This window comes from Kwoniella dendrophila, chromosome 5 (assembly GCF_036810415.1).
Source record: "Kwoniella dendrophila CBS 6074 chromosome 5, complete sequence".
Classification (NCBI taxonomy): domain Eukaryota; kingdom Fungi; phylum Basidiomycota; class Tremellomycetes; order Tremellales; family Cryptococcaceae; genus Kwoniella; species Kwoniella dendrophila.
The window spans coordinates 1,694,468-1,721,307 of record NC_089480.1 but is presented as its reverse complement, the minus strand read 5'-3'; the positions used below and the strand labels follow the sequence as shown (position 1 = coordinate 1,721,307).

Below are 26,840 nucleotides of genomic sequence, written 5' to 3'. Positions count from 1 at the left end.
GAATACTATAAATCCCTGCCGCATAATGCTGTCTCACATGACACACAGCTTTAGCTTCCAGACCAGTACGTGAGGTAATCTCTGTTCGCTACCAATTCAATAAATCATCTTGATCGCTTCTCACAACCGGAATATGGCATATACCCCCGCTCCCGCCAAGCAATATGTTTGCTCTCTCTGTATTTGGATCTCAAATTTGCCCGCTTATTCTATATCGTCTCACTCACTGATTTCTGATGAGTGACGATGATAAGACCTAAGATATAAATTCCCAGTTACATGCCAATGCGCTGTCTTTGACGCCAGCTCGTTAGAAGCTATATAGAGCCTGGTTTCATTTTGAAGTGCTTTAAACAATATGCATTAATTTGGAGTGCCAATAGCGGATCACGCCTCTTCCGTATGCGAGCGATGACTCAGTCCCGTTGTTAAGTGAAGTCGGCTCTTCAGATTGAGGGTCATATCTTCAACGAAGTAATATCACTGAGTTGCCAAATACCAAGGAGTGGTCTTCTCAGGTACATAAACTATTGCAAATACTTTCCGTAGTCTTGCTCGAATCCTGTATAGCACAGTATGTCCGCGATGACGATCATCCAGGCCCTCCCTTCAGCCATTTTTCCTTCGCATCCAAATTGTTACCCGCTGCGAAACCAAAATCCTTTGGAAGCGTGGTTCAAATATATCTGCAAAGGAAAGAATCAGAGCCGAATTGAAAGGACGGAAATATCGAGTGTCTGCATAACTCATTTGAAGCCACATTCACAGGTATAAATAGCAGGCACGTATCAGTCCCCAATCCTGATTCTTTGTGATATTCAACATACACAAGTGTGATCTACCAACATAACTCCTTCACCCCAATCGAATATAGCGCCGCAATTGTATCCCGAAAAATACTGTAGTAACCATGGAGCAAACAACCAATACTGATCTTTATTTAAGTTCTTTAGAAAAAGCAGTCAACGTAACAAAATCAATTGTATCTCAATGGAATGCATATCAACGACATGGTGCAGCCTTGGAAGCGTCAGGATGCTCAGTATTGAAACAATCCAAACCAAGTCGTTCCAACAATTTAGATTACTTCGAGCTTGGACAAGACAAAAACTCAGCTTTGAGCAGCAGAAATACTAACAATTCAATGTCCTCCCTACCTGTGGATTTCATCGAAAGGGAAGCTGAATTGTTAAGATCATTGATGAATGCCACAAAGGTCTATGATGAATTCGAATCTGTTAATAGTGGCAATTTATACAACAAGGATATTCCAACTCCATCCATTCCAAGCTATGCCGTTAACACCAGTAAAGTAAACGATAAATGGAACGAATGGAGAATCCAAACAGAGAATACCAAAAAGGTATTGGAGATTGCCGAGGCATCCTTGAGATATCGAGCTTACAAATGTGCTAATGATCAAGGAATCTCCCAAGCTATGTTCGATTCTACACATCAACATTAGACCCAAATGTACGTAAAAAGTAGAGAGAAAACGCAATCTCAAACATACGAGTCAAGTGATAATCCTACTCAATCAATTGAAGGTTCTTCATCCGCAGGTGACATCGATAATGAGATGGAATGGCAAAATGACACTTCTGAAGAGATGAGGGATCTCTTGGATAAAATTCAGATGACGAATTTCGATTGAGCTGATACAGATTTCCGCTTGTAGGCGAGAGTATAAGGGGTCGGGTAGAACAACTCATGTATATATAAATCGAGACAAATGGGCAATCTCAGCGATAAAGATTGACTGTGTCTGGGTTGACTTCTTTGTGTGGGATAAGGCTCTCTGAGTCCGTGAAGCTAAGTTGAACAGCACAAACCGAGCTGAGTGGCATGGAATTACATCTCTCACATTGAGTAGTATACAATCAGATCAATCTGGATCCGCCAGATGAAATGTAGAGACTCTGAGACATTCGGATTAAGCAGCTGACTATGCACACCGTGTCTTATATATACATAAAGTGGAGATTATGATCGTGGTCGAGAGTCTTCTTGTGGAAGCGTTGAGCTATATGCCGTGTTGTGGTCTCCTTTCAGCATGACCTCTGAAAGGAGACCTTATGTGCTAAATGAGTACTGTTTGAGGTCCTCCTTAGATCGCCACAATTCGCAGAAATACGATCCTTTCGAAGGGGGCAGTTGAGAATCTTTTGTGACGTTTAGCGCTATATGAAAGCATCGACTTCATATGCCTACGTAAGTCTAACGTTTGGGTACATATATTATACCTCTAATACTCTTGATACTTCTTCACTCGAAAATTGTAAACTGCATCGATAAAATCTAGACTTTTCGCTGAATCAGCCACATCAAGCATCAAAACATTGGTGGACGAAATACGGCACTCATTACAGTACTCCTCAAAATGAATCAGAGCGAAATTTCCACAGTTTTTTCAGACATGAATATCGATCTCGAGAGTATGGACTTGTGAGTTAAATGTTTTCATTCAATGCATCTTACTACCTGTCTCAAGCACTCTCGTTTCAAAAGGCTCTTGGGTGGTACGCACTATGCAGTATACGAGTGTTATTATTGTGGCTAATAATACCGTTTCGATGAAAGATTATGAACTATAAGACTCATCAAAGATCAATATGAGATAGTAATTGATCTTGTGGCGAAAAGAAGTCAACTTCTTGCTACATCACTGTCAAATGACGATACCGATACTGATTTCAATTTGGGGTCTGAGAATTGGAGAGAATGGGTCTCAATAGAAAAGGATCTTAAATCTTTGAATGGGGATTATCAAGACGGATTCAGAAAATTGAAATCTTCCATAAATTCATCAAAGTTCAGAAATCAATGGTACGATCGGATTGCACGAAGTATATCGTTCTCCGATAAGGATTGGAAAGAATTGACTGCTTTATCCCAAAATCTAAGTCACAAACAAGCTGAATGTGCTTCAAAGGAAGCATTATACCAAGAATTGAGACAGCACAGATTTCAACAGTTTACTAACATTTATTCAGCTACTCTGCAAAAAGCAATTAACAAGACAAGAACACTCTCACCTCAAGAGTCATGCCACTAGACGACAACATTTGACATCAACATCTTCATCTACTAAAGGACCTTCCTATGCTAGTGAAGCTACAGCTACAGAAGAAAAAATTGATTTCAAGAAATCGCTGAAAGAAGCTGAAAAAGTGTATAAGGAATTGGAGAGTTGGAATAACGAAAATTTTACCAATGTCAAGGGTCCAACACCGACATATCCAATCACCATGACTACTGACATCAAGGATAAATGGAATGAATGGATGTCACTGCAAAAAGATACATTTACAGTCCTTTCAGTAGCTGAAGCTTCATTAAGATCTGACGCTATTGCAAGCGCGGGTAAAATTGGAATGGAGCCTTTCATGTTTGATATTTGGCATAAAGACAAAACCGCAGATTATCTACAGAATCAAGCGAAAACAAATCCTCCCCCACCGGCTTCAAAGGTCCCTTCTTTCAAACATATTGGAGATGACACAGTGCCCCATAAATTATATGCAGGTGCGATCACTAATATGGAGATGGATTGGCAAGCTGATTCGATTCAAAACTACTCCAGAAATAATGAATCTGTTTAACAGGATAGACATTGATGGTTTAATTGAGCCTCACCTCAACCGTTAGAAGAAAAGGATTTGCAGGATTGGACAGGGGAGGGGGGGGGGGGGGGGGTTCCGTATTGTCTTCAAGATGCATAAATTACCTCAGCTTTCCATATTCATCGTGGTCAATCCGTCTAGCACAAGGTTATTCGACATAGTTGAGACCCGCTCAAGCCGTAGTACAAAAGTCGTCTAGCATCACTAACGGCGTCTGTTTCGTAGAAGCTGAGTTGGATTAAACAGGAACCAAGCTAGAGTTGTCAACGTTCTAGTCAAGAAAACGGGAATATAGGTAGGATTTGAGGACTAAGGACAGCGTAACTAGTGCCTAATTATTCCAAACCCTTTTATGATTTCTTGATTAGAAAGAGCAAGAAACCCAGTCAATACCTCATTTATTGTTCAGTCATCTTCGCTTTTGGTCCCTGCCGATCAAGTCACCCACTTCCAGACCAAAGGTTCAGATGAGGTTCTAGCATGATCTCAGTTGGAGCCAAACAACAGAAATAAATGGTGACTACGTACCGACTCGCATTCCGTTGCTCTGAAATATAGGATATCAAAGCCGGAGTTCCGACAGATAGAACTTAGGGTGATCTTCCGAGACGTCATTCCATCAAGTTACGTTATACCCCAGGGTAACGATGCCCAAGCCACACCTTAAAATCTAATGAACATGAAATCATTAAATTGGACGGGAAGTCTAATTTATTCCTTTTTGTGCAAAAGACCGGCTGGAGCTAAATTCATGAAAGTACGTATATAAGTCGAGATTCCATGATGGCGTTTTTATGCTTCTGAATTTCACTTTCGAAGCGACAGTCGAGGTTCATGAGGATCAAGAAAGAAATGATATTCTTTCGTACGCTCAGCTTATCCTTGTATGGTATCATGATGCATTCCGGCAATCATATGTACCTGTATACATAAGAAGACGTCTTTGTTACATACTACCACCATTTACCACCCCACTTGATCGGTTCGGATCAGTCTAAATTAATTATCAGAAAATGAAAACAACTCAAACATTAACATACCAAAACAATGTTCTTGTGTACTTTCTTCTGATTCCTCCTCAGTCAGTTGTGAGCAATATATTCTGTATTGGAGGATCAAACGACTTACATCCCCTTATCAGATGAAACGAAAATCGTTAAGATATATATGAATAGCGTTCTAGACATTCCTTTCCCCCTCAAGTCTACATTCTAAACATTTTACATTTCTTTTTGAATCACTTTTCCTTCAACGATCGGACAAAGGAAATTATCAAACCCTGATTCAATTCAATTAATTACCGAACATTTTACCAAAGATCAAGGTTCCTTGACGCCATTGATTTAGCATCAATTGTTTTAGCTGGTTATTCACCCTTTTGAAGACCTTCTAGTCTGTGCATCTGTGAATAAGGAATAGTTCTACTTTTAGCTTACTCTTTTTTATCGTCATCAGACTAAAATACAGAAAAAGTGAAACCAACGGTAACAACATACCCTAAAGAATTTCCTATATTCGTTCAAATCAAAAGGAATTTCTTATATAAGGTTCTTTCATAAGAAGAGTCTTTCTGAATAAAGAAGTTCCTCTCAATCTTTTTCTGATAATCCCCACAGTACAGTAATCGATCCCGTTCACCATTCCCGAGGTTTCTCTATAGCATTATCTCAGGTTATCTTTAATCTTTACGAACATCTACTTGTTTCGGTATTCAACAACAAAAAATAACAAACTTTGTAAACTTCAAACTTCGAATTAATCATTTAGTCTCTCTGCCATAATGAACGATGTTATCAATAATCCTCCTTCTACGTATCCATCATCCTCAACTTCATCCTACACACCTCGTTCCCAGTCGTTATCAAGCCATTCAATATCGCCTGCTTCATCAGCAATCCTTTTGGAACAACCTGTTAGAGCATCAAGTATATCGAGTTTAGCCATTCCAACTGGTACAGAGACCCCTACTCCTGCTACCACTGTGGTCAGATCATTTACAGTCAAATCGGGTAAAAGATTATCAAGAAAATTACCACCTGCATGGACAGAATCATTAGAAAATTTATCAATTCAATCACATTCATCATCTTCTTCTTCTGAACAATCTCATTCAAATCAGATAATAGATAAAAATTTTGAATACAATTTTGATACTGGTATTTCTCCTTTGTCTAAGACAATTACGTTACCTTTACTTCAAGAAGAAGAACCTACTTCTTCCTCTTTTAAAATGGGTCTTACCAATTCCGGCGGTTCAAATCGAAATTCTTTAATTACCATTGATTCCAATAACAACAACACTCAATTTCAATCGCGACCATATGTCTTAGATGTTGATATGACTGGAATCGGATTATCTAGTAACGCTAAAATGGCTCCAATACAATTACAAATGCCGATCTCTAGTGGATCTTCATCAAGAACAATCCGAAATACCAATACTATTCCGGAAGAACCATCTTATGAAGTGCATGAAGTTGCCACTTCATCAAGATCAAAACAAAAACAATCATTCAATGGAGTTTCATCCTCTTCCTCATCTTCAAGATTATATTCACATTTTCCATCCATATCATCCACTTCATCATCATCCACATCGTTATCAGTGAATTCATTGAGTATGGGTTTCTTGAAATCATCCTCGAAGTCGTCCTCATCCAGATCAGATATCCTGTTAACGCCTAAACAACATACAAGTAGATTACATAGAAGTTCGCTTGATTCAGTAAGATGTTCCACATCTTCTAGAGGAGCATGTGGTCCACAAGCTTCAACATGGTCATTGTTCGATGAGATACAGATGGAAGATAACCTTTCTTCTGCAAAATCACCTACATCTTTATCAGCTAGAAGGAAAGTGAAGAAGGAAACAAGACAAGAGAAAAAGGAAAGAATCCAGATGGAGAAAGAAGTTTTCGATGAAGATACTCCACCATCACAGAAAATGTTATTCGAAGCTAGTTTATTGGAAGTTGTCGATGAACATGGTCAAAGAGTTAGATTTGGTGATCTGGTACGAAATCGAAAAACCATCGTAGTGTTTATCAGACACTGTAAGTTCTGACTATCTAAAGCGATCTCTCTAGACTGAAATGCTAATCACATTCTCTTTATAGGGTACTGTCCACTATGTGCACAATACATGAATTCGATTCTGGCAGAAGTTAGTCTCGATGCGCTAGAAGAAGCAAATGTCGATTTAATCATAATAGGCAATGGTTCCGATAAAATGTTGAATGGCTATCGAAGTAAGTACAGTATTCAGCCTTTAAGTAAATGTGAAGCAGTTGTTCTGATACTAAATTTGTTTCTGCTTTTAGATAAAGCGTTCAAATGTCCATTCAAGATGTATACAGATCCGACATTAGCACTCTACAGAGCTATGGGTCTAACGAGACAAACAGGTGATGGTGGTGATGAAGAAGATAAAGGTGACTATTTGGTTCAAAGTGCCATGGCATCAACTGTACAAACTATAAAAAGAGCTACAAAGATGCCATTGAAAAATCCAGGACACTTTACACAGCTGGGTGGTGAATTTATTTTCGATGGTACATTGAATTTGATTTATACGCATAGAATGGTCAATACAAGATCACATAAACCAATTAGAGATATTTGTGAAAAAGCTGGGGTTAGGCTAGAATTCATTCATTATGAACCTGGACCACCGCCACCTCCAGTACATAGACATTCTTTTATCAACCCAGCAGCAATCTCGAATGAAAATGGTGAAGTAGATTATAGTATTCCTGAAGAAGAAGAAGATCAATTCAGTAGAAACTATTCCATGGATAACGCTAATCACAATATGGAGATTGATAGTTGGCAAGTTGACAGAGATCAGACGATTTCAAGAATGAAAGCTCTAAAAGCTGCTAGAAGAGGTGGTCCAACCAAGCTCTCCGAAACTAGATTAAGAGTCGTAGATAATGTTAAGATTGTGGGTCAGGATGTCGATGAGGAAGAGGTGGTTTTGGGATTTAGCGCTTTAGGTATAGCTCATTAGTTAAAATTCCAAGGGACAATTACATAATATAGCTTTTATAATCATTGTTATAGACATCTAATTTTTTGTAATACCTTAGTGTTGTCTCTAACAGTTGTACCATTATTTTAGACTTCAGGATGAATGTATGTTGTAAAATTTCCAGATAATGTGAATATCAGATAAGATGTCATCAATTGTTATTCCATACAATGCGATCGCGATAACGTGCAGTTCTGGAAGTTCTTTGTCGGATCACCGATTAGTCTGGTTCCATATCATCAATGCTGTAAAGTGTAGGTTACATGGGTATCTGATGTTACATGAGGATATATCGACTATTCTTCTGCACTTTCCTTTTTGTCCCAAATCTTCTTTCATGCTTTTGGTCCTTGACCACCCGGTATGAGCTGAAAGGGGAGAGAAACAGCCCAGATTTGTGTTAGTTACGAGATATAGGGAATGCAATTCCTTCGAAACGAATTAGCGTTCACATACCATTGCGATGTTATTACCATTCAATAACGTTTGACCAAGTTCAGTCTCGGTTATTCCTTCAGGAGTTACTTCACTATAATCAATATCATAGTCAGTATCTAACAATGCACCTTAATAATATATATAAGTAGGCTATTATGCGCCACCTGAAGCCGAGGGAAGATGGTAGGAAGTCTTGAAGCCAGGAAAATTCGCTTGGCCGACCAATTAAGCACTAAACGATAGAGTTGACGTACTACTCCTTCACATCTTTCAACACCATGTCTGAAGCGAAAACAGTATCAGCTATTTTGCTGTCGCATTGAGCAAACAGCTGAACAACAAAAAGATGATATGTATACTCACTAACATAATCATCGAAACCCATTAAAGTTCCTGTAAACTCCCTTTCGTTCTTCATGAGTACCCAAATTGGTGATCCTATACATCGGTCCACAAGTTCTAAAGGAAGAATAGTACTGGCCATCTTGAATAACGTTTGCTGGAATGGCTAATGATCAAGTCAGTGAGGAGAATATGCAGAAGTTGAAAAGATAGCTTGAACTTTTCAGCTTTTAAGATAACATTCAGCTGAATTCCTTCGAAGCTATTATATAGGCAAAAGAGAGTAGCGGGATCAATTTCACGTGGTCGATAGTGACGTTTTACCCCGCGTTTTATAGGATTGTGCCCACAGACATTTGATTGTAAGATGTTTTGGAAATTATGGTGAATGTTGATGATGAAGGACATGATGAACTCGATGCTTTTGATGGTGAATATTACACTCAATTCAAGCTATTCTATATTACACTATCATCTGAATCTATGGCAGAGATTAAAGCGTTCTATATCTACCGCTTAATCTCTATAGCCAATCTTTCCAAATGACCAATAATCGACCGGTTTTCGGGGGGATGTTCGATATGATGCGGCGTAATACACCTGCTCAGCAGCAGCAGCAGCAGAACACAGGAGAAGGGAATGAGCCAGTACAAATGGGAGCTGGAAGAGGAGGTGGACAAGGACCGGGTCAACTTGCACCACCAACATTGACTAGACCTAGGGCGCCGTCTTTACTACCTATTAAAAGAGACGGATTTGACGAAAATGTTGGAGGTGCACCCACAGGTCAAGATAGTATTACTTTAGGTCAACTTAGAGCACATACTGCAGCCATGGAGAAGAAGCAAAAAGTAAGCTAAGTCTTTGTTTCTCAAGGTCCAGTCAATGTCAGCTGATCTAGTGTTCTTTTGATGTAGTTGCAACAATTTGATTTCCGTTATGACGATACAGATACGATAATGAATGAATTGCAAGAATTTTACCCATATGTCGAGATGACTAATATATCGAAACAGCCAGAAAAGTTCAAAGACTCTTTTGAGGGAGGTGAGTTATCTATGACTACAATACAGTTTCATGCATCACGTAACGAGTTTTTGCTGATGATTTGCCGTTTAGACTGGACTGAAGCCCCATTACCTAGAAGGAGAGAATATATAGAAGTACAGATAGAACAGCTGGAGAGTCCTGTACATGATACTAGACGAGCTGCGCAAGGGAGATTACTGTACTTATTGCAGGGTATGTCAGGCTGTCTTTACGGTCCATACCTGCGAGCTGGACCATTATAGCTAACAACCCATATAGGAACTTTTGGGGAAACCACTTCTCCTGAGATGCAACTACATTGGATCATCGAAAACGCTAAAGCGATAAGAGCTGTAGACGGAGTAGCTACTATAATAATCGGGTTAAGGGATGCTGCTCGAAAATATACCGCTTCTGCGTAAGTCCGTGCTCGACACCCTCGTAATTTTGACTGTAACATTAGGAAACTGAATACGGCTGGCGATCAACAGTGACGATAAACCACCTCCTTTGAGTGCACCCCCTGGGACAGTACCTGCTCAGGTAGATCCATATGATGATCGAAGTGCAGAACTCATGGATTTGCTAGGAATGCTATACTTCATTGTGGAAGTGTTCAGATCAGACGAAACGTTCGGAGATGAGCTGAGTGAGTAACGGTATTCTTGGCTACTATCAGTATATGGAGCTTATTTGGTGATTATAGTGGCTATGTCCCCCCCGTTGCCGCTTGTACTCTTTCAAATGGTTGCTTCGCTGAAAGATAGATTACCGAAAGGATATCCTGTCAAGAAGGTCTTATTGCTGCTATGGAAGACACTGTTGGCGTGTTTAGGTGGGATGAAGGAAGTCAGCAAAGCTCGAGCCTTGAGTAGGGAGCTATCTGGTCTACCTACCGAAAACAAGAGTAAGCGTAATGATTGACTATACATGAATCGTTTTGAACGCTGCATTCCGCTAACATGCCGCTATAATATAGACTTCACAAAAGCGACACCCATAGATATTTCGTCTTGGCGACGTGATACAGCAGTAAAATACCCTACTTTCGCCCCTCCTGCATCAATTGCGGCAGGGGTCTCGAATGAAAAGCTAGCTGAAGGTATAAAACCTATACCTACTCGACCAAATTATCACTCCACTGAAATACCTATATCACAACCACCACGATATCAAACTAACGGTACTGTAAATAGTATGCCTGCTACTTCAGCTCCATTGCCTGGAACACCAGCACCGTCACCACCTCCATCGCCTAAACCTAAGAAACAACAATATCAAACTGATCCGACCAGACCATTCGTTTTCCCTTATTCACGTTCTTCGACTCTATCAATTGGTCCATCAAGCTTAGTACCATTTGCTATATCAGAAGCTGATAAACTATATCATAGACATGAATACATATCATTAGGCTTATACCAGTTATGGCAATCTAGAGAGGAATGTATGCGTGAAGAAAGAGGTTTGGGTAAATCTGGTTTGATAGGCTTCACATCGAATAAATGGGATGAAGACGAAATGGATGAAGAAACTGAAGAAGCTATGAGAAGAGAATGGAAATACGAAGAAGAAGAATTGGAAGCTCTAAATCAGGGTAATAAGGAAGTTGCCAGATTGGCAAGAGAGAAAAAAGCTGCTGCAAGAAGATTACATCGTGTTGATATCATATACGTAAGTGCCCCGCTCTCCGTATCATGTGAATACAAGGGTGAGGAATCGATCCTAATGTTGTTCAACTTGCAGAAAAATACCTTACCGATACAGCAGAGCTGTGTGATAGTACTGCTTAAATTGCTGTTGGCGACGGTCACAAGTCCTGGGGCAACCGGTGTCAATCTAGCTACTGGAATGCCTCCAGGAGTAACATCGCCCACTCAAGAGGTACCTCGTAAGTACATCTCAAGTAGTACTCCTTTTCACCTTCCAGATGGCGTGCAGGTTGTATTTGATCAGCGAGCTAAGATTGGTCTTACCTCCGTAGCGACTCAAGAGAATGCTCCTCCTCCGACACGTGAAGAAGTGGATATCGCCCGACATAGGGAGATCACCTCGAAAGCAGTTTCAGCTATCCTTTTGCTTCTATTGAAATGGTTCAAAGCTTCTCGTGAGTAAGAATATACTTGATCGCGAAACCGAACTTTACTGACACTATGATCATTATATCTGTTAAGATATACTCAAGTTCCATTACTTTGCTCAACTACTATTCGACTCGAATTGCGCGTTGCTCGTTTTGAAGATGTTCGGCTTGACAGATCTCCTTAATGTCGTTCAAACCAAAAATGAGATGGAAGACTCGAAGTAAGTAATATAAATGAATTTATATTATACCTTCCTACCCTTGTTGTTTTAACCATATTGTAAAATCGATAGCTTCTTCCGATATTGTCATCTCAACTGTTCTCGATCACCACCGTCTCCGGAAGATGATTTACTTCTTCGTCAGCCCAAGGCAAAACAAACCCCGCCTCTCGGATCGAACTCAGAGACCCCCAAAACCGATGGTAATGCGCCTGCAGATGGAGAAATAGAATTAATCAGCGAATATTCTTGGAGAAATTTCTTTTCTACCATAAATTTCCTTAAGATACTGCAAAAAATCACTAAACATCGAAATCATAGAACTTATATGTTGACCACTTATAAAAGTTCTGTAAGTGCCCAGTCTTCCATAAAGTCGGATAACGCCACTCACTTTAGCTTAAATTGCAGCAAATCCTCAAGAGAATGCTGAAAGTCAATCATCCGATGTTACAATTACAAGTATTGAAATTGATCAAAAGTCAAATGCCTTGGTGTGGTAGGAAATGGAGACAAAGTAAGTGATTTTTACATCCGTTGGAGTCTTTTGTTTACCCGGCTAATACTTACTACTCAATATCAGCCAATATGAAAGTGATAACATCCATCTATCTGAACTGCCGACCGGAACTTCGAGATGATTGGTTAGCTGGTACTGATCAGGACAACGAGTTGGAAGATGCTTTGGTAAGCCTGCAACTGAGCTTTCGCGTTGTGAAGATCACCTGACATCAATTCTTAACAGCCGCAAGAGTATGCTTTACGATCTCTTGTCCAATTCTACAACAAAAGACATTATGCTGCTCACTTAGCACCATTGCCATCACCAGATCCAGCACATAAACGATCGAACTCCACATCCGCAGTAACCCTTGAAGATCCAGCCTTACACCATGGACACGTTCAAGCACCACACGGTGCTAGTGTTGGCTCGCATCCAAGAGCTTCATCCATCGGTGAATCCGATGTATTCCCACCGCGGAAAAGTTTGTCCAGTACAGGTGCAGACTTGCCATATAATCCAGATGGTATGATTGAATTCTGGTTACATGAATATGAAGATGTATTAGGTGAAGTGTTTGGTGGTGATACCATTGAAAGCTCAAATGAAGTTTGGGACGAATTTGGATTGACTAGTGTCAATAATACTGGATCACTTCATTCTACTCAAAATATAGAAAATGATGACGTTATCGGGGGACCCCATGCAGCAGATAGAGATGACAGAGCGTGGAATAGATTGACTGAAATTATGAGATCTGGTCAATCTGGGTCTGGGACAAACAGAACAGATGAAGAAATTAGTGATTCTGAATCTATTGTATCGGTCGGTGAATTAGGTGAAGAAGCTAGATTGGATGGCGCAACATTTAATGTTAACACAAATCAACAGGAAGAGGAAGATGATCAAGATCAACAAGAGAATGAAGATAATGTTCAAAGTATGATGAATCTTTCTTTGAGTGGTGGAAGAGTTAGAAGGAAATCTGGTGCCGGTGAAAATACATGGGAAGTAAGTAATCATTATTCCTATGTATTCGACTCAGCTAAACCTGTACGACTTTTGGCATGAAAACTGATGGCTGATTTTCCCCCTCTTACCCCTCCTTCTCTCTCCCCTTTCCTTCCACTATTTGCTGCTTCCGCCCTCGCTCAAACCGATTCACTATTATAGCACATGTCACCTACACTAGCATTACTACCACGATCGCCAGCCGAAAGAAGACGATCCTCGTCTGGTGGATCACCTTTACGACCTGTCATTCCAGGCAAACCGCACGAAGTTATTCTTGGTTTAGGTGAAGATGTCTTTGATGATGAAGATGACATAGAGACAAGAGGTCCAATGCCCATCAAATCTAATACGAGAGATCTAGAAGAAAGGGAAGGCGGGGCTGTAGATGAAGTTGAATATACTTATGGTGAATAGGATTGTTTTAGTATATCGTCGAACCGTAACCGATCATCGGGATTCCCTTGGAATCGTGCAAGGTCATCATGCCAATGATTTGGATATATGCATACATTCATCCAAATTCACTTGCTGTCTCTCTTCACAGGCATGATATACTGATTGCCATCTTCATACATGTCATCTGCACGATTCAATTGTTATTGTTATTTTGAATCCGATACTTTCGCTGCATTCGCTTTTATGTACAGTATTTTGGATAATTACAATATATACAACACAATTATCTATCTTATCTAAGCATTATTATATACAATGGTGGACGATTATTTACAATTTTGTCTGTCCTTTTTTGTTCATACGCCAAAAAGTCCTCGATCTCCAAAAGGGGAATACTTTGTTTTTTTACCTTACTTCTTCTGATTGTCTTTTTTTTAATTACCATCCAACATCACCACTTGTCCATTTTCTTAATTCTAAATGTCTTTTACCTGATTTTTTACTTAAAATCCATCTTTCCAATTGATAAGTTTCATATGCACCTTGAGTTTCTTTCATAGCTTGCATATGTTTTGGTCCAGAAATAGCTTTAATTGCATGTCGACGACTAAAGAAATCACCAGAATTAACATTAGATTATATTCTTTTACTTTACAATTTTTCTCTTTGTTTTAAAGTGAAACTCACCTTTGCCAAATGCAAGTAGCTAAATTCATACCTGTATGATCAGGTACACCGTACCAATACATAATCAAACCACCATTCTTAACAGCTTCTTCATGTGCTTCTCTATCAGCTTTATATAATGATAAATTTGATGATTCAGGTTTTCTTCTTGATCTAAATACAACGCAATACCATTCTCTTTCAACTGATTTTGGTAATGTCTAGATAATTATCAAATTGTGAGATATCAGTAAACTGGAAGTTGTATTTCTGGTAGTCGAAGAAATGATAACTTACTAGGGTAGACCAATTGAAAGCTTCATTGTAAGGTGTTGAAGCATAATCTTCATCCCAAGGTTTAAAATGATGTAAAGCTTGATGTAAAGATAAACTTGCTGGATCAATATCAGGTAATCTAGTTTCAAAACCTTTTAAAGCTTCTACAACTTTAATTAAAATTTCTGTTGTTTCATCTTTATGTTTTTTCTCCTCGTGATTGTATTCATGATGATGATGATGGTGATGATCGTGATTATGATTATGATTATGATTTATTTGAGATTCAGGTAAAGGAGATAATAAAGGAGGTAAATATAAAATTGGTTCTGAAGAAATATCATCTGTCGTAGGTGGTAAAGAATGATGTAAAGTTACTGTATGTGGATCAACATTATTATCATAATTAGTTTCTGTGGTTGATAATTTTCTGTGATTTAATAAAGGTGGTGGTGAAGGTGAAGAAGAATGAATTCTTTTTCTTTCGGTTGATCTACCCCTAGTTTGTGTTGTAGTCAATGCATCATATATTACTGAAGGTATCATATCTGAATCAGGATGATTAGCTATTATTTTAGATTCTACTCTTGAAGACGAAGATGAAGAAGCTGAAGCTGAAGAACTGGAAAAGTAATGGGGTAAATTCTGAGAGGCGAGTATAGATGTCATCTTGGATTGTTTGTAGTTGCTTGTCGTTATATACTGTATTTAGGTTGTATGTTGATATGCTATTGACATATGTTTGCTATTGATTATGCTTAATGTCTATAGAGACAATTATGATTCTACTTATCGCTCTTTTAAGAGTTACGCTTTTTGCTGTGTTAGTAAGGAAGAGAAGAAAAGTTTAGTTAAGCAAATAAATTTATCATGACTTATATATAAACATATTCTTCTGACATTGGTCGATCTTACAAGTTTTCTTTTATTTAGTAAGCACGCAACAATCACTATAAGTTCATCTTAACATTTTATTGCACTGATATGTCAACTTTGATCGTAACTTGGTAAAACGTATGATGTCGCCATAATGAATCAAAGGCTTTGAATAGTAAGTGAAACTGGTTCTAGTGTCCTTTACGGTCCAGATAAAATGGTAAAATTGCGTGCGAGGTTGAGCTGGAACTACTATGCCAAGCGCTAAATCAGATTAGGCAGGTCTCAATAGCTGAGCATGTCAGTTGGAAATGGGAGTTTGAAGGGGTGATGTATAACTATTGATCAATTACCCAGAAACTACGAGTCAATTATAAATCACGTTATATGTTGAAATGCAAAATGAAAACATCAGAACAGGAATAGAATCATGTTAAATATATTTGTAATTATGGCGTGCTCACCAAAATAACAACCAGGCGACGCAAACGGTGAAAAAAGCAAAAACAGCCACGTTCAAGTGATCGTCATTTTAGGCATGTTGTACTATACCAATTTTCCAATCCGTGCAATAATGCAATACTACTACTTATTAGTGTTGACGATTCATTCAGTCATTTGGTATTCGAGCTAAAAACATGCTTAAAATCACGTATAGACAAGATTATATGTCAACTATATACGTGATCAGCAAGATCGCTAAGTGATAATAGTAGAGTTCTGCATCCTGAGTTTCGATTTGTCAGAAGAAAGTGATTGTGGAATGGCATCCACGAGGGTATCATCTGATGTTATCATAATATGTGTGTATAGTAATCCTGGATATCTAGTACAGTAAAAGCTCCTTATTACATTTCCGAAATATGATCATTTGGGTTATGATATGATAGACTATCGGAAATGCCTGGAAGTCATCCTTTCTTAATGATAAGTCCTCCTAACATCTCATCATATATCATTTGATTGTGTGTTACTCCTTGATTTATCAAATTCCGCTACCCATTCCACGACTTTGTTCCAATTTGAGACACGTTCCACGCCTTTAGGTAACCAACCTTTTTCGATTTTCTCCTTTCTTAAATTCTCATATTCATCTAATAAACCTTTTTCTTGTTTCTGGAAATATGTCATTTCTTCCAAAGGTGTTTTAGTTGAAGGATCGTGTACAATCGCATTCCAAGGATAATCGCCAAATAATAATACTTTAGTTTCTAGTTCATGTGGATACGTCGATATTGATACATCATATGCGTTTTCTGATGAATCGTCTATTAAGAATAATGAGGATGTTTTATGTATAATCTGGCAGTACAGCAACGTTAGTCAGTTTACATTTCTGCTACATAGTCGTGAAAACCGATAACTCCTTTTTATGAACATAAGACATTTCTGCTACATAGTCGTGAAAACCGATAACTCCTTTTTATGAACATAAGATACTCACCTCGGCTTTCGATCGTTTGTGATGCGAAACCACTGCTTTTCTAGCTACATGACCTTCTTTCTCTTCTCTAGTTGGTTCTAAATGCTGGAATGCTCCCGTAAAGTGTATCTCGTCAAATACTATGGCAGGGAATGAGATAGTATCAGATATGCAGCTTTACTTGAAGATGAAATGATCATGTAGTAATTCCAAACAGCTGAGATTATTAATTCGTGATATATCATACTTACTATCAGGCAAATACTCAGCTATCCAATCTTCTGTGCCAGACCTCTGGTTCTCTGATCTTGCCGTTATTATCACCAAGCTGAAGGATCAACATGAACAGTCTTTGAGCAATCATGCTGATACACGCTCTCTTTCTCAAACTTGTTGAATCAAAAGGTGGACTCACTTGTACCCCAAGTCTTTCAGACGATGTAAACCTTCTTTAGCTCCTTCGACTGGAGGTGCTCTCATATACAAACCTCCTTGATACAATTTAGCCTGACATCGACAGAATATCCCGTGATTAGTTGTCTCCTCGGGCCTCATATATTGCATTGCCGAAGGGTGATTCGGTACTTACGACCATCCCAACAGTCTCCTCGGGTGTACCCCATCCTCTATTCATCCAATATAGGTAATTCTTGAAATCAGCTAGCGTTAATGGGGGTTGTGTATCGAATAATTCATGGTGCACTATTGGTCGTTCACAAAAAAGTTATCACCAGATCATTAGCAAATTTGACTGCATGTATTACATCTCCTTAGATGTTCCCCATCCTTACATCGCCAGACTCGCTCAAAACAACTTCATCAAAAGCAAGATGACAGATGATTTCGAGATTATCATGAAAGAAACTCACTATGCACTATAGTAGCATTCGTTTGACTGATGGCATATGTATGAAGACAGAATTGCCGTAATTTCAATGATCAGCATAACGTTTTCTTTTTCATTTATTTTTGCAGTTCAAGATAAATGAAGATGAGAAAGAGTGAATTCCGGCGCCTCATTTCATTAAGGTGCCTCAAGCCTTCCCGAAATTTCATGTCGATCAATTTTCGTTACTGTATGAATACACGATATACGAATCTTCCTCCGAGATCAAACGACCATGAATTCGATGGTTGACAATCGCGTTGCCAATGATGATAACGATGACAAGCAGAAGATACTTTGGGTAGCATAGATAGCAGCGAAAATGGGCTCACCATAGAACATCATCCATATCAACTGCTATGGTACCTTTCCACCCTTTTCTTGAAGGTGTTGTTAACCCACTAGCTAAAATAGTTTCTGTATCTTCTTCTTGATCTATTCGATCGGTAGAGGTGGATGCCATTTTGTTGAGATTCTTATATAAGGAATTGCAAGGTATACTAGATAAGTCGAACTTGATGCGTGATGTGTTGGTAGAATCGCAAATATAATACGGTTATATGCTTTGTCAACTTGAAGCCTGAAGTGCAATATGTCACTCTAACTTGGTACCTTAAGTCTTCGTTCTTGATTATCCTTTATCTAGAATCGAAGACCGCAGAGTATGGTGAAAGGAAAGCAATGATATTCACAAGATAACCTGTTAAATGTAAATGGATATGTTTATAGTTCTATATTTGGTATACATATACACGTCAGAACAATCCAATGGAAGTATTATGATGATGATGATGATGATGCATGGTATCGTAGCGTCGGGTCTAAGCGAGTATATAGGAAGTAAGGATAAATTTTAAGTTAAAACTTACTTTTACCTATTTATATTTTTAGCTTCAGGTTTTCTTATATACCAAAATTTAAGATATGTTATGAGTGTGCTGTAAAATAAATCTTTTACCCTTAACTCAAGGCTTTTGATTCTGGATGAACGGTTCATCCGAACCTGGAGATGAGGAGGATGATATGCCGTTATACGACCTTTTAGTCCAGCATGGGTTTACTGTTATAGGATCAAGTCTCTTATTCTTGAAACGACAATACTTCAATATACATGAATCTTTGTCTCTAAAAAAATGAGGGCAGGAGAAACGTCCTACTCAGCCTTGAGGATGACGCACATGAAACGAATACTAGAATGATGTATACTGAAAAAAGATAACAAACATGCTTAAGGCACTTATCGGTTCCGTTCCCAATTAATATGATCCTTCTCTTCTTTTTCTGTAACTGAGACTAAAATTGTTCACTACGGAATCAAAGTCTTCAACCGATTAACAACCCAATTCTGCGGCCCTGATAACCACAAATCATCAGTGGATTCTTACAAGACTTACTTATGATTGAATCGTGACGATTCATATGCTTATTGCTCGGGCCGTATTCTTCTTTCCCTTGCAGACAACTAACAATTCATATCAAAGACAGTAGTATAGATGCATGTCGTTGTCACATCACTATATATGCTGTATAAGAACAATCGCTTTGATAGACTTGATATTGGTGAATATGAGTTTCCTATTTGTTACATTTACATATACACTTATCGATACAACAAATATGTGTAACCCATCTTATTCCAGAGCTCATGCGAGAAAACAATAACAGCAAGGCATGTCGAGGAGATCAATTTCCCAACGTGATTCAAGTAGGTATAAGTAATATTCAAGTTGAATATATTTGCGGTTGAAGCGAGATATCGAATACCCCGATAAAATCCGCTAGTTTTCACTTCCATCATACTGATGTATTTGATTGTACCTTTTTGTAACCTCCTTTATGCTTCCGACGTGTTTCATCTTCAAGATACATATGCACGGATCCTATCTTTCATGATATTGATGTGATGAGGCACCCGAGTTATGATTAACACGAGTACTATGATTACTTGAACCAATTAAAGGAGGCGGACCGATCGTACTTTTCAGAGATGGTAAACTTGTTCCAACACCATTTGTTTGGTGATGATGCAAATGATGCGGTGGTGCTGAAGGAGGATGTGTAGGATAAGGATCACGTGAATATGATCTACTATTATCCGATGCGTTATGATTGTAATCATATTGTGAAACACTATGTTGAGGTGGTTGATGCTGTTGTTGATGATGATGATGGTGGTGTGAATGTGGAATATGACTTTGTTGATGATCATGGGCTGACAGAGGCCTATGTATGGCCGATGCTGATGTCGGTTGTAAAGATTCGTATCGACCATTAGCAGAATAGGAATTTGATCTATGAGTTGAGGATAGAGGTACAGGAGGACCAGCATGAGGAGAATGATGGGCTGTCGATGGTGCATCAGACCACGATGGTCTATGTGTTGATAGATGAGAAGAAGACGTAGAGGGTGGAACGACATGATGAGGTGCTGGGATAGGCGTAGTTGTTGAAGCTCTATCATGTGATCTATAAATATCACTCCTACTTTGACTATTGTTACTACCACCGTTAACGCCAGTCCATGTTGAAGGTGTTGAAGGATAAGGTGAATGTGAAGGCGCAGGTACAGAAGCCGAAGTTCGATATCTATCCAAATCAGGTCTCTGTTGTTGTTGATCATATCTAGCATAGTTGGAAGCTGAAGAGGTAGATAAAGATATCGGCGCGATTGATCTAGGTGAAGGTCTAGTCATTCCATCGAAGTCCCTATCATCAACCGTGCCATCCGATGCGGCGTCTATAGTATCAGGATTAGAATGAGCAGTAGTTGGTCTTCTATCGGTGCTGTTAGCAGGAGCATCGTCATTGAGTAAGGCTGATATTCGCATTCCACCAATCCTCGAAACTGGTTTCAAAGGACTGGAATCGGTCATTGTGGAAGGCATGGTTGATGTATTTTGATTGTGGGGTGGACTGGGCGGGAACATTCCTAATCGAGGTTCATAACGGTCCTGATTTATATAGGATGGATAGGCATCATAGATTGTACGAGTAGGTTGAGCTGAACGGAACACCTCACTTCCAGACTGTTCAACGACAATTTGTTAGCTCGAGCCGTAAATGCAGGTTATATTGTAAGACAACTTACCAAACTTGATACAGGTGAAACTCTTCCTGTCAGACTCTTCTTATCATCTTCAGCTTTTATTGATGCAAGACTTGTGATAGGGATGGGAGCACCATTACTATCGACTAATTCGCTTCTATGACCTTCAAGGAAATTACCAACTTGTCTTTCTGATTTACCTTTTAATTCAGCCGCTATCGCTTTAACATCGACACCATGGACCAGAACGAGTTCTTTCACCTTTCTCTTTTCTTCGACAGACCAATAAGAATTGGTTGCAGATCTTCTGGTGGGTTTATCTGTTGATGGTGTAGGTGCTCCTGGTGTATCTAGTGGATTTGCACCGGGTGTAGCAGTAGGATCGATTGTAGGTGTTTCGATATTTGGTTCTGTCGCAACTTTTCTCCGTTTACCTGCTCGTTTGACTGGTGGAAGTAATTCAGTTTGAGCCGTTGTTATAGGATCTTGCGGATCAGATGGGGTTGATGTTGGTACAGTCACTGGTGGTGGAGCAGAGGTTGAAATAATAGGTGAATAATTGGGAATATCCGGACTCGGAACAGAAGTGATAGGAGTAGGTGTTGAAGGAATAGGAGGGCGGGTAGTGATATCCTTTTCTGAGATTGAGCTGACTCTAGGTCGTTTAGCAGTTTTGACTGTAACCCTCATTTTAGCTCTCGAGGCAGTAACGGGAGGAGCTTCACTTCCAGCCCTTGAGGTGACTGTTGAATCGATTTTCTCATCTTCGTCATTATTGGTTGATGCTATACTCGCGGCGGTCGTTTTCCTTCGTCTACCTGCTCCTGAGTTCGACGTCTTTTCCGTTCCGGTACTTGATCCGGCAGTGACAGAATTTGCATTACTGTTGGTATTCTCATTCGACGATTGGTTATTTAGTGATTTACCTTTCCTAGCACTTGTACCAGGTATAATGGATTCTTCTCTATCTCTATTTGAATTTGATGAATTTGGAGCTTTGTTTGGTGTAGAAACCTCATTGGATGTTGTAGATACAGTTGGTTTTTGTCTGTCCAAATCAGCTAATAATGCAGCAGATTTTCCACCTTTCTTGATTGGAATAGATTTTCGTTTACCTCCACCGCCACCACGTTTAGAAGCCAACATGCCTTTATAATCAACTTCTTTTTTAGTTCTATAATAATATAAAACACAATCTGATGATGTTTTATTCGGAATTCCATCTGATATTCTACCAAATTGTTTTGGATATGCCATATATCTTCTAACAAATTGTGCACGTTCTTCAACCGTCCAGATTGGTTCTGCATTACCCTTGAAATCATAAAATGCCAGTGGATCTTCAACTAAATCGTTATCATCGTCGAATCTTAATTTACGTTCTTCAAAAGAAAGCATGTCAGGTACAGTAGCTGATGTTTTATTGGCTCGATATGTGGGATCTTTAGCTGCTGTATCTGCTAATCCAGCAAGAATAGCTTCAAATTCAGCTTCAGTAGTGACAGTATCACCGGCTCCTCTTCTTCTATTTCCCCTAGCGTTATATAGGTCTTCAGGTAATGGGGTTGTCGGCGCGACAGGACCAGGAGCATTAACTGGTAATGCTCCAGGTATAGCATAGACGTCGGCGGGGACTTCACCTCGTTTCTCCATCAAAGAGTCAAGGAAATTGCAATGTTCTTGCCATTCTTGATCCAGTTCAAGGTATTCATTCTTCAGTCGTTCCGAGTTAGCTTCAAGATCCTCTTTCTCCTTAGAGATTGTTGTAGCAACAAGACTAGCGACAAGCTTCTGACGATGTTTGAGTGGCCAAGTAATATCTCGTAGCATGGTTGAGCGATCTTCTTCATCTTTGGCTATCACCCTTGCGGTCGTGGTAGGGGCTGCGGCAGCATTCCAAGCTATAATTGGATTATGATCAAGGTTGATATCCTTGCTTCCGATTTGTCTTGCTTTGATGGCTGCAATGAGGTTAGCTTGTCTGATTTCTTCAGGCGCATCCTCCAGTATTGGTGTATCTGCATCGTCGATATCTGCGGTTTTTGGTCCCGCTTCAGTCTCAGCATCCGTTGAAGTTGAATATGCAGTAGGCATAGGATCTTTTCTAGGCAAACCATCTCCGAATGGCGATGATAATGGTCCGTTTGTAGGTGGCAATTGTATAGCTCTTCGCTCAGCGATGGTGACACGTCTTGCAGGTGTTTCGATAGAGGCTGACTCGGCGGTTGCTACAGTTCCCGGTGATCTTGGTAACTCGGGAGTGTTTGTTGGGCTATCCTGCAGTAGAGAGGCTGCTGATACAGGGTTAATTCCTTTCGCCTGTAATAGCAGTTTGATCAGCTTTTATATATCAGCTCTGCAAGTCAATAGATTACTTACAATTGTCACTTTATCACTGATCGTTGCTGTTTCAACGGTGGATTGTGTGGATGAAATGGACACCGAAGGAATAGTATTTGTAGGTTCGACTGCAATTTTGGTGATCTCCGCTATTTCTCTGACAACTTTAGGTGTTTCTGCTACATTCTCTTTCGGTGACTTAGCATCGGTGTGAGACTCAGGACCGACTACGAGAGTATCTTCCAATGCCTGCTGCTTCGTAGATGATAATTCCCGCTGTTCTTCTATGTTTTGAATATCCTTTGAGTGTGCTGATTTTTCCATCATTGGTTCAATCACTTCCATCGGAATATCACTAACTTCAACAGCCTTCCCCGAGAGTTGCGTCGCTGTATTATCAGCAGGTTTTCTTGTGAGATCTACCACATTAACAGGTTTTCCGGACGCTTCTTTTTCACTGGACGATGTGACTTCAATCGTTCCCGAAGATTTATCTGCGATTTGTTGAGATGCTGCTGTGAAGTCTTGCTTGGAAGATTTTTCAGCTTCGTCAACTTGATTAATTATTTGAGCAGGAGAAGGAGGAGCGTTCGCTAGGGGTTGCACTTGTATGCCTGAAAGTTGCACGATATCGAGTTTCGATGCTTCTGGCTGTTCCTGCACTTTTGAGATATATGGTTCATTTTGACTTTGCTGCTGCAGAGGTGGGAAAGCTGGAGTATCAGGTCTTGAAGGAATGTCGGGTACCTGTAATCCACTTAAGGGTGTACTTTCTGAAGCATCTGTCACAGGAGGAGGTCCTTCTACTTTATCAACCTTGTCCTCTTTTCTATCTTCCACTTCTTGCATTTCCACTTCACCGTTCGAGGTTAATTCCTCGGAGGTTTGCAATGGAATAGCCAATTCTCCTTCTTCAGGTACTATTGACTTGCGAGGTGATTTCTGCTGCTGAGGTGAAGATTTTTGTTGTTGGGGCTGAGGAGGTAATTCAGTGGAATCTTCGATTTTCCATCTAGTTATTGTTGGATTTGATAGACTTCTTTTCCTGTTTCTACCACTCCAAGAATCATCTAGATTTCTTCTTGTTTGTTGGGAAGCAGGCGGTGAATCACCTAGTCTTCTTCTTTCTCTACCACGCTGTTGATCCCTATCCCATCTATCTCTTTCTCGATCTCTGGAAGGTGAAAATCCTCTTCTAGGTCGATTGTTGCTATCCTCGTTGTTAGTATTGCTATATGACCAAGAAGGTACTCTTGTAGCTTGAACAGGTGATATGACTTCTCCTTCTTCTAAATCGTGTTCTTCTTCAATTTGTGTTGTTGTACTAGCCTTTGCGTCTCCATTGGCATTCATTAATTCTGTCGTAGGTAATTGGGCTGATGAGGGAATAGTAGGTGTTATATCATGATCACGATTCCTTCTGGATTCAACAGGACTTGATGAACCTCTTTGCGATCTGGGTAATTTCGCACCAACACCTGAAGTCGAAGAAGGTGAAGTTGGTCTTGAAGGTTGTGAAGCGGCATAATTAGAAGGACCAGTTCCTGAACCTGATTTTTCGGTAGTTGCAGGTCCGCTTAGACTGACTGATCGATCAAACGCCCTTTCCCTATCTCTTTCTCTCGGTGTGAAAGAATCTCTCGAAGATGTGTTAGGTGTATAATGTGTAGATCTTGAATTAGGTGGTAATGATGGTGGTAGTCGAGATGAATATGAGGGCGGAGTTTGAGCTGTAATTGATCTTGGTCCTCTAGGTGCAGCAGAAGGTGGTGAACGCGGTGGTGGTCCAGGAGGACCTCCTCTATCTAATGGTGGATATCTTGAATTTCTAGGTTCATCTCTAAACCTGTCCCTATCCCTATCGCGATCACGATCTCTATCACGATCTCTTTCCCATTCATCCCTTCTATCTGTCCATCTTCTGTCATCTCTATCCCTATCTCTCAATGACCAACTTGGTTCCCTTTCCCTATCTCTATCTCTAGGAGGTAAACCGAAATTTGATCCTCTTCTATGAGCTAGATAGTCTGATGAAGGTGGTGGTGGACCTCCATTACTGGAAGGTCTCCAACTACTACTTCCACCGCTAGGTGAATCAAGACTCAATCTATCCCTTACATCAAATCTATCACGTTCTCGCGGTGGTAAATCTCTTTCTCTAGATCTATCCCTTTCATATCCTCCTCTTCTTGGTGGTGAAGGTGTATGACTTCTTGGTCTTGATCCAGGTCCAGATGATGAGATTGGTCTATAAGGTGGTCCTCCACCTGTTCTAGGTGGTCCACGGTTTTGCCAAGGTGGTATAGGGTATGATCTAGATGAAGAAGATGATGGCTTTTTACGATTACGCATAAATTTGGATTTGCGAGACATTGTTCATTGCGACAAGGATGATTATGGAATAGATGATAAAGGAGATATGGAAAACGGGAGAAAATATAAAGAAACGCTTAGATTAGTCTCTGACTGATTAGGAAAGGAAAGGCAAGGAATATATAATACACATGAATATGAAACTCACATCTCCTGATCTATAATTATCTCTATCCCTTTCCCTATCTCTTTCTCTGTCTCTATCCCTCTCTCGGTCCCTTTCTCTATCTCGATCATAATCATTATCCCATCTTGGTGTAGGAGGTAATTTGTTACCTGGATACGTTGATGAGGACGAACGAGAAGGTCCTGCTTCAGGATACATTGCCATGTGTGAAGGATTATATATAAGATAGATTGGTTCGAAAGGGCGTTGATGATGATCTACCTTTGGCTTCAATAACAGAGTGCCTCGTGTTTGGTTGTCTTCCCGTCGGTTTACCGTATCGTGTTGTACAGGTGATTGGATAGGTGCTTTAGTAATGTCGAGTCGGGGTATATAATATTGTTTGTATTTTATTGACGAGTTAAATTGATAACATCCCTTTAGCGATCCCAATTCGTTTCTCCAACAATCCCACAAAAATCAGATTAGGGTATCAAGACTTTAGTTTATCGATGATGAAGGATACCTTTACTGTTGAGTGTCTATAGTGATGTTTCGCTATTCAGTATATGAGTCGATAATGATTAGAGATGTCCTTCTCTTGTCCTTGGTTACAATTAGTAAAGGTTATTCCTTCGACATGTATATCCTGACTTGATGCTTAAAGCATAAACAGAGAAATTAGGCTTTGTATTGCTCATTAAGGAAGATTTGTAATTCAGCTTTGTTATGTTCCATTCGAATTACGAAAAAAGGTAATCAAGTCGCGCTAAACCCTTTAATGTAATTTGCCACTTTAAACGGGAATAGCCGGCAATTGATCTCGCGTAATGCTTAATGTTCACAGTCGTAGGACACAAGTTGCATGATATTTATCTTTCTCTCTTTTAGATCTTACCAAATATACAGAACCATTACGAAAAGAGATACTTGTAAGATGATCTACAACTGTATAGCTTTCTACGAAAATAGAAAAAAAAAACGTCAAAAAAAAGAAAAAAGAAAAAGTGAAAAGAAAAAAAAGTATGTATATATATATTGAAAAAATAAGAACAGTCTCGTCTACTCAAATGGTCAATCATGTTGTAGAAAATTAAATGATCGATATCTTGAGGTCGGATTGTTGTTCTTTACATTATCGAAATTCTTGTATTTCTGAAATAAATATTC

The 26,840-nt window shown here is 39.5% G+C and overlaps 8 protein-coding genes across 8 annotated transcripts; 4 read left to right on the top strand and 4 right to left on the bottom strand.

The window, feature by feature from the left end:
* Positions 1–910: 910 nt before the first annotated feature.
* On the top strand, positions 911–1,465 carry L201_004465 (uncharacterized protein; the record flags this gene model as incomplete). The annotated part of the gene is made up of 1 exon (XM_066220207.1): positions 911–1,465. The coding sequence occupies one exon, from the start codon at positions 911–913 to the stop codon at positions 1,463–1,465; it is 555 nt and encodes a 184-aa protein (XP_066076304.1).
* A 719-nt stretch (positions 1,466–2,184) lies between these two features.
* Positions 2,185–3,602, top strand: L201_004464 (uncharacterized protein; the record flags this gene model as incomplete). Its single annotated transcript, XM_066220206.1, has 2 exons — positions 2,185–2,211; positions 3,009–3,602. The coding sequence occupies 2 exons, from the start codon at positions 2,185–2,187 to the stop codon at positions 3,600–3,602; spliced, it is 621 nt and encodes a 206-aa protein (XP_066076303.1).
* Positions 3,603–5,403: 1,801 nt separating this feature from the next.
* On the top strand, positions 5,404–7,632 carry L201_004463 (uncharacterized protein; the record flags this gene model as incomplete). Its single annotated transcript, XM_066220205.1, has 3 exons — positions 5,404–6,676; positions 6,740–6,871; positions 6,944–7,632. The coding sequence occupies 3 exons, from the start codon at positions 5,404–5,406 to the stop codon at positions 7,630–7,632; spliced, it is 2,094 nt and encodes a 697-aa protein (XP_066076302.1).
* A 356-nt stretch (positions 7,633–7,988) lies between these two features.
* L201_004462 (uncharacterized protein) lies at positions 7,989–8,575 on the bottom strand (the record flags this gene model as incomplete). The annotated part of the gene is made up of 4 exons (XM_066220204.1): positions 7,989–8,021; positions 8,110–8,182; positions 8,346–8,373; positions 8,455–8,575. The coding sequence occupies 4 exons, from the start codon at positions 8,573–8,575 to the stop codon at positions 7,989–7,991; spliced, it is 255 nt and encodes an 84-aa protein (XP_066076301.1).
* Positions 8,576–8,975: 400 nt separating this feature from the next.
* L201_004461 (uncharacterized protein) lies at positions 8,976–13,696 on the top strand (the record flags this gene model as incomplete). The annotated part of the gene is made up of 15 exons (XM_066220203.1): positions 8,976–9,284; positions 9,351–9,480; positions 9,553–9,675; positions 9,742–9,880; positions 9,954–10,111; positions 10,169–10,369; positions 10,442–11,136; positions 11,209–11,353; positions 11,447–11,569; positions 11,637–11,766; positions 11,839–12,118; positions 12,178–12,283; positions 12,350–12,453; positions 12,512–13,279; positions 13,442–13,696. 15 exons carry the CDS (start codon positions 8,976–8,978, stop codon positions 13,694–13,696), a joined length of 3,666 nt encoding a protein of 1,221 aa, XP_066076300.1.
* A 420-nt stretch (positions 13,697–14,116) lies between these two features.
* L201_004460 (uncharacterized protein) lies at positions 14,117–15,289 on the bottom strand (the record flags this gene model as incomplete). The annotated part of the gene is made up of 3 exons (XM_066220202.1): positions 14,117–14,285; positions 14,366–14,565; positions 14,642–15,289. The coding sequence occupies 3 exons, from the start codon at positions 15,287–15,289 to the stop codon at positions 14,117–14,119; spliced, it is 1,017 nt and encodes a 338-aa protein (XP_066076299.1).
* Positions 15,290–16,444: 1,155 nt separating this feature from the next.
* On the bottom strand, positions 16,445–18,268 carry L201_004459 (uncharacterized protein; the record flags this gene model as incomplete). Its single annotated transcript, XM_066220201.1, has 7 exons — positions 16,445–16,798; positions 16,941–17,059; positions 17,171–17,247; positions 17,335–17,426; positions 17,509–17,621; positions 17,789–17,814; positions 18,138–18,268. 7 exons carry the CDS (start codon positions 18,266–18,268, stop codon positions 16,445–16,447), a joined length of 912 nt encoding a protein of 303 aa, XP_066076298.1.
* Positions 18,269–19,685: 1,417 nt separating this feature from the next.
* Positions 19,686–25,895, bottom strand: L201_004458 (uncharacterized protein; the record flags this gene model as incomplete). Its single annotated transcript, XM_066220200.1, has 4 exons — positions 19,686–20,831; positions 20,894–23,170; positions 23,231–25,525; positions 25,713–25,895. 4 exons carry the CDS (start codon positions 25,893–25,895, stop codon positions 19,686–19,688), a joined length of 5,901 nt encoding a protein of 1,966 aa, XP_066076297.1.
* Positions 25,896–26,840: the final 945 nt, after the last annotated feature.